General features: G+C 32.2%; 1 protein-coding gene across 2 annotated transcripts in view; it reads left to right on the top strand.

Moving 5' to 3' along the window:
• The window catches only part of TLL1 (tolloid like 1), a 207,118-nt gene that overhangs the window by 110,494 nt on the left and 83,666 nt on the right, over positions 1-12,958 (top strand). For both annotated transcript variants that reach the window (XM_081269024.1, XM_081269025.1), the window contains exons 6-8: positions 531-709; positions 4,962-5,067; positions 10,527-10,651. In XM_081269024.1, coding sequence (XP_081125150.1) covers positions 531-709; positions 4,962-5,067; positions 10,527-10,651 — 410 coding nt within the window. The remainder of the gene's footprint in view (positions 1-530; positions 710-4,961; positions 5,068-10,526; positions 10,652-12,958) is intronic.

Raw genomic sequence — 12,958 nt, 5'->3', positions numbered from 1 at the left:
AAAAAAAATCACACTCAAATGTTAGTCTGAACAATAGACAGAAATCACAGAAATCTAATACTTCTTTGAACTATTAACTATTGTCAGCGTTTTTTTTTTTTTAATCAGTTTTTGCAGACAATGCAGGATGCTATAAGAGAATACTATAGGCTTGGTGACTTATAATGAACAAAAATTTAAATTTCAGCTTGGAGCCTGGGCACTGCAGATAGAGTGTCAAATGAGAGACCACGTCCTGGTTCCTTAGGTTATTTATTTATTTATTTATTTATTTATACTAGTGATTGAACCCAGGGGTGCCCAACTGCTGAGTCACCTCTCCAACAATTTTTATTTTTTATTTTGAGACACAGCCTGGTTATTGCTGAGGCTGGCCTGCGATCCTCCTGCCTCAGCCTCCAGAATCACTGGGATCACAGGCATGTACCACTGTGCTATGGTTCAACACAACTCTTCACAAAAGTTCCACCATATTGTAATTTATCCATTTTTCTCTTCCACCAACATCTCCACTTTCTACTTTATTATAGATGCTGCTCCTACGTAGGTCGGAGGGGAAATGGACCCCAGGCAATCTCTATTGGAAAGAACTGTGATAAGTTTGGGATTGTTGTTCATGAACTGGGCCACGTGATCGGCTTTTGGCATGAGCACACACGACCAGATCGAGACAACCACGTAACCATCATAAGAGAAAACATTCAGCCAGGTGAGAGATTTTAGGGTGTGTAAAATTATTATGTTTTGTAAACAGTGTTAAATATGTGGCAGAGTCAATATGTTATTTTATTAAAAATCACTCTTGGTGGTTTTATATTTTTAATTTCTTTTAGAGACTGATTTCCTGCATTTTCTAGGCTTTGTTTGTTAAGGTCTAACTGTTTTCTTTCTAAACGTCTGTACTTTTTCAAGAATAGATGTGAGCTATTGAACAATATACTAATATTATTAAATGATTATTTTATTTGAACTGTTTTTGTGCTTAGATCTATAATTTATATTATAAGATTTAGAAAGAGCCCAGGGTTTGCCATGACATGCACGGTAACCACAGGCATCTACATTTATCATGTATAATTTCTGAAGAAAATTCCAGTGAAATGAGTCATTTCCAGGATAGTCTACATAGTTTCTTTGAGATTTTTCTCTTAAACTTGACTTTGCCAAAGACAGACTATTAAGAATATTTTTAGTAGTTGAAATATAATTTATAATTAAATTTTAATTTTCTTTTAAGAGTTGGTATATAATAGTTGCATCATTGTAAAATTTTTTACTTAACTTTCACATTTGCAAAGATCAGTAAGTACATTTCCATCTCTACCCCCCCACCCCCCCCACCCCCCCCAAAAAATCTGTTGTTTGGAATTTTTTTATAAGATAGTATGCACTTTTAGCAAAAGTAAAATAAAAATTTGATCTTATTTTCTTGTTCATGGGCAATTTTAAGTTATCAATGTTGAAATTCTTATCATTTTCTATAATTCAGAGTTGCTTTCTTTATTTGCTCATTATATATTTGGTACCAATTAATGCTGAGGCACTATTAGACATTGAAAGGTACTGTCATGGAAAACATAAAACTTTGTATCTACACAAATGATTTCAAGTGAATAAGAAAAGTACCTGTCACATTGAGAATACTGCAGAAAAGAAGCAAGTTGTAACAAATGTGCATTGGCAAATCCAGAGAGATGTCACACACAAATATGAAATTTAGAAATAAAGTAAGAATATTTATTGCAGGTGGACCAGAAAAGTGGTCAAATTTGTAGGCTGAAAATACATGATCTTTTTCACTTAACGGTTGTGGTGGCATGTTGAACTATGAGTGAGAGTTAGTTGACAACTACCTGGGGAGGGTGGAAAATCTTTTCTGTGAATCTAAGAAATTTAGATTGTATCCTGTAGTTACTGGGGAATAAGGGAAGGGTTATAAACAGAGAAAGTTAAGATTTTTAAAAGAGGAATTCTGTAACCTGTAATAAACATTAATTGGGGGTGGGGGAAAAATGAGCCTCAAGTGAGGGAAACCTATTAGAGGTTTGAGAAGTGGCTGTGTTCTCAATTAGGGTAGGACAGGGCAAGAGGAAGAAGAGAGTCTTAAAATGTTTTAAGAGGAACATAAGGAAAGATCTGCAAAAGCTTTATCTTCAGACAACACGATGAATTGTGATATCATCAATTGAAAAAAGAAACACTGGTGAAGAGGCTTGGTTCTGAGAAAAAGAAATAAAAAATACTGATTCCATTTAACACATCCCTCAATTCAAAGACCCTTTGTATGATCCTCCTTTACTAGACAAAGGAAAGGTGAGTTTGGGCTTTAGTATGTATCTAGAGATAAACATTTTGTAGTGGATTTGACCGTCTAGGGAAAAACTGAGGGAGAAGAAGAAAAAAGTGGAGCATAGAAAATGAAAAGCAACAAGATTTGAACAACCTTTAGAAGAGTGTCCACCAGAAGACCAAAGGTGTCCTCTAAGAGGTAAAAGAAAAAATCAGTGGAATGTGATGTTCCAGAAGCCAAATGAGGAAATCAATTCAAGAATGACAAAGTGATCTGTAGAGCTGGATACTAAAGAGAAGCAAAGAAAATTTATACTTCCCCCAAATAGAAGCCCTGGCTTGAACCATCCATCAAAGTTCATATTTATGCTTTATATCATTGAGAGAAAAACTTAAGAGGAAACAATATTTCTGAAAATTAATTCAACTATCAAGGAAATGAGAAGCTTTCTATTAACCACTGCTATTTTCTTCTATTTGCCAAATATTATGTGGAATCCCCCAAATACTCTTATAAAGTACATAACTTTCAAAAATGATTTTACCATTAAGAGGGTTTCTGATTCAACATAAATATTACCTAAAACAGGGAAAAATATATATGTATTATTAAGAAATAGATTATGATACCTTAATACCTGACGTAGTTGTAGGAAAATTTTGATCAAATACTTTTTTGACTAAACATTCAGGTCAATTGAAAATAAAAGATATTTCCAGAGATTTCTTAAGTAATTGGAACTACTGTATCAGAACTACTGTACCAGTCTGAAAGCATTCATGTTAGAGATTAGTTATCAACAAATTATGAGTTTCCCTAACTCAGAGACTTAAGATCAGGTGTTTCTCAAGAGCTCCGGGTAATAAAAACAAATGCTGGTTTCATATTTACATGCAAAATTGGTGACTATGATTAAGAGGTAAATTGGTATGAGGATCAAATTTATATTAGAAGATACGTTCAAGAAAGAAGCTACCACTTATTTTAATTGTTAAGTGTGGGTCACCCTGTTTCTATCACTGATTCTCCCCTTCTTGCAAGAAGCAAGTCTAATTTTCTTTTGTTTGGATTGTATGTGGCTATGTTCTTTTTAACTACCAAACCCCTCTGTTTCACATGTTTAAGTGATAAGTTATATGCAGGGAAATGCATTTCTGAATTTGGTTATGTTTCACTTTCAGAAAACTTATGAAATTTTGCTTTAGCTAGAGAATCTATTCTCATATTGTGTTCTAAATTGAAATCTTGTTGATGGGTCACAAAATCTGGTCTATAGCTTTTTGAAAATTCCCTCTAGAATGGGATATGCTATAATATGCTGAAAATTCCTTAGGAAGACAAGAATTTGAATGAAAATTCAGGATAATTTTTAAGAATGTTTTCTAACACACATAGATATATCAGATATTTGTGGAATATATATTTCACTATATAGGCTAGATAATTAATTTAAAATTTTTTATGGTGTGAATTCATTCGAAGATGCACTAAAACACTTTAGCCTAGAACAGGGTTCTATGGATCCAAGTTGTTTCCTTCATCCCTAATGCTCAAATGAGTATTGGTTTCATCATCATGTAAGAGAGATGTTATATTGTGAAATCACTAGATTTCTTTACTGCCTTTTGGAAAACTTTTTATTTAATATTTTTATGTTTAATAGAAATATGACAGGGGACTAAAAACCTAGTTATAATAATGGTATGATCATTTCATTCCCAGCCCTATATGAATTTGGAATTCCAGTACTTCACCTTTAAATAAAATGTTTCAAAGCTTTGCAAATTACATAAATAACATGACTTGCATCATCTTCGACTGATTTAACAGTGAAAAGGGAATCATTGAAATGTAAACTCTCTTGAAAGAAATTCTTTGGTTTGGGAACTATTGATGTAGACCCATGTATTTAACTCTTTTTTTTTCAAATTTCAGGAAAAAAATGTTGCCTTAAAAGGTACAGACAGGCAGTCGAAAATCTCTTAAAATTGAAGATGTCCTGAAGTTAAGATAGCAGATGTGCAAAGGAAAAAAAAAAGTTCTGAAGCATATTATTCTTGATTCAAAAGCTGTCAAAGTAGAAACTTCTTTTTCTCAAGGGGAACCTTGTTTTATTTTTGAATGAAAGTAGATTTGCTATTGTTTTATCACCAATGATGAAGTCATGTAGCTATAACCTCAGAGTTGTGTTTATACTAATATTGTTTTTGTGTCTTCCCACAGCGTTTCTTAGAAAGGATCTAAAGCAAATAGTCAGATAATTTTTGTGGGTCCTGGCAAACGTAGTCATGAGAAAAAGATGGGAAACACATTAAATAAAAGCATAACTTTACAATCACTTCTACTGTACCCAGAGAAGCAGTATGATTTTAAAGAAACAAATATTATACGGTGTTAACAAGTATACACAGAAAACAAACCCAAAATATCCTTCTGGTAATTTCCTTTCTGCAGAACTGAACTCATTGTTCAAATTCAGTTCTTTTGCAACTTGCTCTTTTAATATGATATCGGAGTGCAAATGATTTTTGCACACACCTGGGAGTTGGTATGTAAATACAATCAGCAAAAAGATCAGTCATTTAGTCAAAAGCAGATGCAGGTCTAGGAAGCGCTCTTATGTTCTTTTAGTTAAAAGGCTTCTGTGCTTTTGTTTATCCCTGATTCATAGGTCAAGAGTACAATTTTCTGAAGATGGAGCCTGGAGAAGTAAACTCCCTTGGTGAAAGATATGATTTTGACAGTATCATGCACTATGCCAGGAACACCTTCTCAAGGTTGGAGTCTCAGGTTATACCTTTTGACTTTTAATCCCTTTCTCCATGTGGCCTCTCACAAAGCTATGTTTGACATTAGAACCAGACCATCTTCCAATATCGCTGCCTCCTGTCAGAAAGAAAGTAGAAAAATAATGGTTAACATTCATAGCTAATAGTAGGCATTCATTTAAAAGACATTTTACATTACCTATCCAATTTATAAATTTAAAGTGATCGTTTTAAAATGATTTAAACAATTTTATATTCATAAATTATAAAAGAAAGTGCAATTAAAACCATTACCAAACTAATCAGCACATTAAATTGGCAAAGCATTGCTTAATGAAATTCAGGCATTCCTAAAGCAACAGGTTACTTTATTGTTGAGTTTGAATTATATTCTCTAAAAAGAGTGTTTTGTAATGTAGATTTTCATTTTTAGTACTCAAGTACCATTTATGGCCAAAAATTGATATTACTAGATGGATTCTCAAAGGAGGTGGTTAAGACGATATTTTACTTCCACGTAGTTGACAATTACAGTTCATCAATTGCTAACCTTAAATTTATTCCATTAGTAACTGAATGCTGTTTTTAAAGAGATAATACATTTGGGTTTTGATCTACTTTACTCTAAAGATGATGCCATCAAGCAAATAGTTCCCAGGTAAGGATCTGGAAGAATTTAAGCACTGACCTCCTTCATCCCTTCTTCCCATTGACATCAATTTTACACTAACCTTCCTGCCCATTTCCATTCATTCTTCTTGCCCACTTATGTCCATGTCACATTTCATTAGCATCTATTTTTAAAAACCAGATTAGGAAAAAGAGAAAAATATTCAAATGTATTCCTATGCTCTAAAAACAAATTTCTTGGTAAAAAGTAAGATACATGTTAATGACCCCTTAATACATGAAAACATTTTAAAATTATCTTTATCTGGGCAAGGTGGCACATTCCTATAATCCTAGCAACTTGAGAGACTGATGCAGGAGGATCATGAGTTCAAAGCCAGCTCAGGAACTTAATGATGCCCTGAATGCTGAATGCTCTAAATAAAATATAAAAAGTGCTGGAGATGTGACTCAGTAGTTAAGTGCCCCTGGGCTCAATCGTCAGTACCAAAAAAAGAAAAAATAAATCTTTTTTAAAAGTCTGAATGTCAAAAATTTGAGAGTTGACTATATTTAACATTCATAGATTTAAAAGTCATTACCTTCTGAAGATATATAATATTTATTTTTGTGCAAATGTGATAACTATCCAGATACTAACTGTTCATTCCTGGATTTGAATTTAAGTTTTTGTAGATATGTATCCAGAAATTTGGCCTGAAATTAACCCTAAAATTTTATTTTTAGGTCAATGCTTGATTTTTACATGTAAATATGTAAGAAGTTGATCGTTGCATCCCAGTTCATCCAAGACACCGTTCTCACTCTGTTGAATTAGATTATTTAGAATTAACCTGGGATTTAATGCTTTAGAGAAGAGGAAGTGAAAGAAATTTATCTCCTCTGTCCTTCATAGGATGAATCTTTACTAAGGATTACCATATGTAGCATATTAGCATATTCTCTTAGTCTGTACTACTTTGATATTACATTGCATTTTTCCCCCCAAAACTACTCTGTTCTTGCTGCCTGCTTTCAATCACCACCAACCTATCTTTGTATGGTATGACAGCTAGCTTTGACCTATGATTCTGTTTCAAAACTTCATTCTTGTGGATATTCAGATTTGTGACACCATTTGTTTAAAAAAAAACTGTCTTTGCCCAAATGAGTATGGTTATGGCACTCATGTTAAAGATAATTTGACTTTATATATGAAGTTTATTTCTGGCCCTTGTTATTTCATTGGTCCGTAGCTCTGCAATTATGCCAGTACCACATATTTTGGTTGCTATAGCTTTATAATATGTTTTGAAATCATTCCTCAAAAGTCAAAGTATGAGTTCTTCAATTTTATTTCTTTTCTTAAAATTATTTCAGCTTTTCATTTTCTATTGAGGTTATAAATAATTTATAGTGTTTTTTTTTAATTCTGCAAAAAAAATCTCTTTGGGATTTTGATAGGGATTGTAGACTGGGTAATATGATATGTGAACAAAGAATATTTCTATTTTATGTGTCTTCTTTAATTTCTTTTTAAAAATATTTATTTTTTAATTTTTAGGTGGACACAATATCTTTATTTTATTTTTATGTGGTGCTGAGAATCGAACCTTAGGAATGCTAGGCAAGCGCCCTACCACTTGAGCCATATCCCTAACCCCTCTTCTTTAATTTCTTACCACATTGTTTTTTTTAGCTTTCATTTCTTTGGTTAGTTTTATTTCTCAGCCATTTTTTAATGCTATTATAAGCAGAACTTTTCTACTTAATTTCTTTTGCGATTGTTCTGTGTTACTCCACAGAAATGACTTTCTTATATTGATTTTGTATCTTTGTTTCATTATTAGTTCTAACGGTTTTTGTAGAGTATTTATGGTTTTACACATAAGAACATGGCATCTGTAAACAGAGATAATTTTTACCTTTCCAATTTGGCATGCATTCTATTTATTTTCTTCTTTTCTCCCTCCCTTTCTCTTTCCTTCCTTTCTTCCTTTCATCCTCCTCCTTACCTCTCTCTGTCTCTCACTTTCATTTTCTTCTTTCTCTAGCTAAGACTTCTAGTACTGTGTTGAACAGAAGAGGTGACAGATGATAGGTATCCTTGCCTTGTTCCTGATCTTAGTGGAAGAGCTTGTTTTCCACCATTGAATATGATATTAACTCTAGGCTTTTCTCATGTGGCTTGTGTTATGTTGAGATAAATTCCTTCTATTTTTAGTTTATTGAGTACCATGAAAAGAATCTCATCATGATAAATACTTTGTCATGTAGAATCTTCACAAATGCTTTTTTTGTTTTTATATCAACTGAGATGATCACAGAATTTTTGTTCTTCATTCTGCAGATGTAAACATATAAAGTTTTATAATTTCTTCTGTTCATAACGCTTGTAGATTCCGAAAAGAATCAATAAAAGTTTCAATTGTTTTAATGAGTGTAGATCAATAGCAGATCTGGGAGAAACAGGGCTGGACCCATGAGGTTTTAATGTTCATGGATATTTTGTAATGTAGATGTTTGCATACTGGAAAATTCTAATTTTTCACTAAAAAGTGAGTTATAATATTTTGCAAAATTTTATTTAAAAACATGGCTATTTTTCTCTTTAATTGTAGCTACAGTGAATGAATAATGGAGCTTAGTTAGTATACTCCCAACTGGATGTGACTCAGGCCTGTTCATTGGATTTCACTGAGAAGATCCATTAAAAGTCTGTCTTGCTCAATGGCCAGGATGTAGGGAAGAGAATTTTTAATTTCTTGATGATGACAAAGAAAGAACACAAGAATAAATCACTTAACCTCTTTTTGAATAATTACTTCTTTAGGCAGAATGAGGCTTCAATGTCCATGGATATTTTGTAACATAGATGTTTTCACACTGGAAAACTCTCATTTTTCAATAAAATATTTCATAAAAATATTACAAAGATATGAAATATTTTCACCTCCAAAATATCATTGACCATTTAAAATGGAATCTTTTTTTGAAAGCTGGAAAATATTAAAAATTTTCAAATATTATAAATTTATTTTTGAAATAGAAAATAGTGACATCAGTATGGAAGGACTTCATATATTGTAGCACTTTATTAATTTAGAAATAGCTTTTCTTAACACTACCTGGTAATTTAGCCTTTCATTTCCTTTGCAGTGTCCTCTCCAGGGTAGAATCTTACAACTATATGCAAACTCTCACTTTTAATGATCAGTTCCCACAAATCATTAATCTTCACCCACATCTCAGGTGGTATACACATAGGATTTTGTAGATGCTTGGATCTGGTTTTAAAGAGTTCCACTGTCCTTATTTGAGTTATTCAAGTTAAATCTAATGTTCATCACTCTTTCTTTTATTAAAAACTAGAGAAGTTAGTCTTAAATTACTCAGATCATGTTACTCTTCTGTTTACCAACTTTCTACAACTTTCCAAGATTAACAGTTGTCCTCCAGGTAAGAGTTAAATTCTCTGGCTGGTGCTCAAACTTTCAAGATCCTCTCATCTCCGAGCTATTGTGTTTCTTGTTCTTTCTCTTGGGGAACACTCTACTCTCAGTTACATATATAGCTCTGACCTTCACTTCTTGTATGTTTGGTTAAAACGTCAAATCCCAAATAAGATTTTTTTTCAATCATCCTCTTAAAAAGCCAGCTATCATAGCTGCACAATCAATATCCAAAATTTTACCTTTATATTTTCTCCCTAGCACTATCACTACCTCAATTATGAATATCTTGTTTAATGCCTTTCTCCCGACATTAGTCTGTTAGAATCATGAAGGTGTGACTTTCTGTCTGTTTTATTTGATGTATAAATCCAGACCTAAAACGGTGCTTAGTAAATATCTCCAAATGGGAGAATTAAATAGACCTGAAAATGTTGTTCTGTTAAAGGAACGTCCTATTGGTTATCTTAATTTGAAAGATATTTTATGATTCTATTTCTTAAATTTATGTACTGTTTTTCCACTTTTTTTTAATCCATATACACAGACTCCATACTTCTCAACTCTTTGGAATAGTCTCTCAGTCTATTTTGACTTTTAAGCTTACTACTTCTTTTTGAGTTATAAATGTTTGATATATATTGCAAAATTAGAATGCAACTTTAGTGCAGTGTAGCCAGAATATTAAATGATGCATATTAAGAAAAATAGCAATTCTCCTACCACAACCTTGAGTCCAAAATAACTCATTATCTGTAGTTTAGCCTTATTAGGACATTGATCAAGCTATTTTTGCTTATTTATTTCATAGTGAAAAAATTTATATATATGTGTGTGTATATGTATATTTACATATGCAAAATTACAATATTTTTGTTTTGCATGGTCTTATCTAAATCTCAGCACTCTATTTTTCCTTGTTCTTGTAACATATGCTATAATAATACTGAACTTCTCCATTCTTTTGGTTAAATTAGTAGTTTAACTAAAAAGAAATTAACTTTTCATTTAACTCTTACAATTTCAGTAGCTTCAATTATTTTTTTGGAGGTTGCTATTTTTCTTATTTAATAAGGAAGAATTGTTTTTCAACCTGGTAATATTGTGGGAGACCCAAATAAAAGTCTAGTTGGAGACTAAAAAGTATTTCATATTATTACAAACATGTGATGTACATTTCTAAGGAAAAAGTGGATGTTATCATTGAACGTGAGGCACACACATTTAACATGAACCTTTTTGTCCTACCTTGATGAAAGTACTTTGAAAGCCTCATACTACATAAAACTCAAACTGGCATATCTCCCCTATGATTAAAATTGAGTAGGGGGGAAAAAAACAGCCTGATGTTTGTTAGGAGTTTTAATTTGGTGACGTAGGTGTGGTTTGCTTCTGTTTTTTTTCCAGGGGGATGTTCCTGGATACCATTCTCCCCAACCGTGATGATAATGGCATACGTCCGGCAATTGGTCAGCGAACCCGATTAAGCAAAGGAGATATTGCACAGGCAAGAAAGCTGTATAGATGTCCAGGTATTGCACAAAACAAACACAGAGGCATGCCTGGGCTTCATTATGCTCTTCCAGATGCATAAGCCAGAATTTAACTCTTGTCCTTCTCTGTGCTGGCAAAGGGTGTATATAGTTCAAGTGATCCAAAATGAGATAGAACAGAACTCTGGAGTACTCAGAGCTATAAACAGAAACAGGTTGCTAGAAATCAAATGGTATATTTTTATTTCTTTTAGCTTTATGAGTAAGAGTCAAATAGAATGATCATCTGATCACTGTTAAGTAGTATCGTGATTTTGTAGCTAAGTGCTATTTCTTGCTCACAGAAAAAGATTATCTTTTCAGAATGAGATCCTATAGGATCTTTTCTTGCCAGAAGCATTATTGATGGTATGTAAACTAAAGTTTTATCAGTAGGAATTTATAAGTTTTTTACAAAAAATAATTTCTAAGCATGTTGCTAGTGAATTACTGAGTAAGTGTATAAAATGATGGCTAGAAGTTCATGATTTCAGTATGGGCAATGGCATTATTGTATTGATATTTCTGCTAAAAGGAGTTTCCCCTCCATTAAATCACATTTGCTAAGGAAAATTGTGAGAAACTATTTTTTTCCCAATTTTATTTTTATTAGTTTAAAAAATTTAGGTCCATTAAATTTTCAGAGTGAAGTTGAGGTCTTTGAAATTTAAGTGAGTACATAAAAACTTTTGTATCTTAATGATGCAATATTGAAAACTTCAAAATTTTTCTTTTGCACATAAACATTTCTGTATCATATCTACAGACATTTCTACTTAATGTTAATTAGTTAATTTACTTCATGTTATTTAGGTTAAATTCATATTTGAATAATGCCTTTTAAAAATATTTATGTAGATATGTAAAATACACACATCTGTGTGGTGCTGTTTTATTATTTTTTTTACCACAGTTTATGATAGGAAAGATAAATTTATAAGACAGTTACTACTTGGAAAAAGGATATGGCGATCCTTTACTAATTTCTAGCAACATTGGACATATGCTTTTGTACTTTTAAAAAGAGAAAGATGATGTGATTAGTCATAACTTCATAAATGAATTCCTTGAAAATCTCATTTGGTTGTCTCTTTAAATATGTGTGTATGTGTGTGTGTGTGTGTGTGTGTGTGTGTGTATGCATATATATAAAAAGCTCTCTGAGATGCATTTGCACATTGACTTGGAAAGTCAATGAGAATACAAAAATAATTGAACTTATGGCACCATAATTTAATTTTCAGCCTATGGATCTTCATATTTCAGTTATTAAAAGAACTATCATTACAGTTTTCACTTGAGATTTTAATTGTATAAAATGCATCAATGGGTCATAATTAACATACGCACTATTTTGTTTAATACAGTATATCCACACTCATAAAAGCACTATGATCTGTGAGAAAGACAATTTGTATTTATAATGCAGTACACAAAGCTGTATTACAGTTTATGAATTTCACAGAACAAGGGAGAACTAAAAGATAAATGTTACACTGCATGCTCCTTTGGAATTTGCCTTATTCTTACTCTTCTGTTAGAAATTGCTCATCAGCAGAGTTCATGAAATATATTTGACTACTTTTCTTGCCAACATTGCTTCTCATCTGGTTATACTCAAAACTCTAGTAGAAGTACATTTTATAGAGCTATTTCTTAGAGTTTAATCTTAAAAGAAACACTGACCTGGTAAAGTATAGAGTAAGATTTGCATGGTTGTGGCTTTTAGGGTCTGTGGTGAGTGGTAAGTGATATGACTGCCTGCAAATACTGTTGCTCCTTCTTAAATAATATAGAGAATGGTTAAAAATTTTTATAAGATAGTGAACAGTGTATATTTTTAATTAAAATAGTAACAATTACATTTATGGGAACCTATAGGTGACATAAACCTTGAAATCCATTATTATATTTATCTATATATGCTCAAAGTATAAATTAAATGGATGTATGAAACCTTCATTTTATTATCAATATATACTTATCATGAAAAAGCTCAAAATAAGACTAAAACTAGATTTTTAAGGTGATGCTCCAGAGGTAAATTATAATTTAGAATTATTTTCATTGTGATTTCTTCCTCTTAGTTCTATAGGTAGGCAAGAAAGTCTTCTTATGAATTACTGTGTAAAGAAAAAAGGTGATCCCTTACAGCCCTGGTACTGATGTAGGAGACATGCTGGATCACATGGTCCCAGAAGGGTCATGGGAAGGAAAGGTGGAGATGCTCAGCATTGAGAGAGGATAGATTCCTGGATTCTGCTACCAGACGCTCAATCCTGTGTCCTGATGACTTCCAAGCCTTTC

Source organism: Spermophilus citellus (assembly GCF_964194105.1).
Source record: "Spermophilus citellus genome assembly, chromosome: 16".
In the NCBI taxonomy this organism is placed as follows: Eukaryota; Metazoa; Chordata; class Mammalia; order Rodentia; family Sciuridae; genus Spermophilus; species Spermophilus citellus.
Note: the sequence above shows the minus strand (reverse complement) of the source record. Positions and strands in the feature narration are given on the sequence as shown.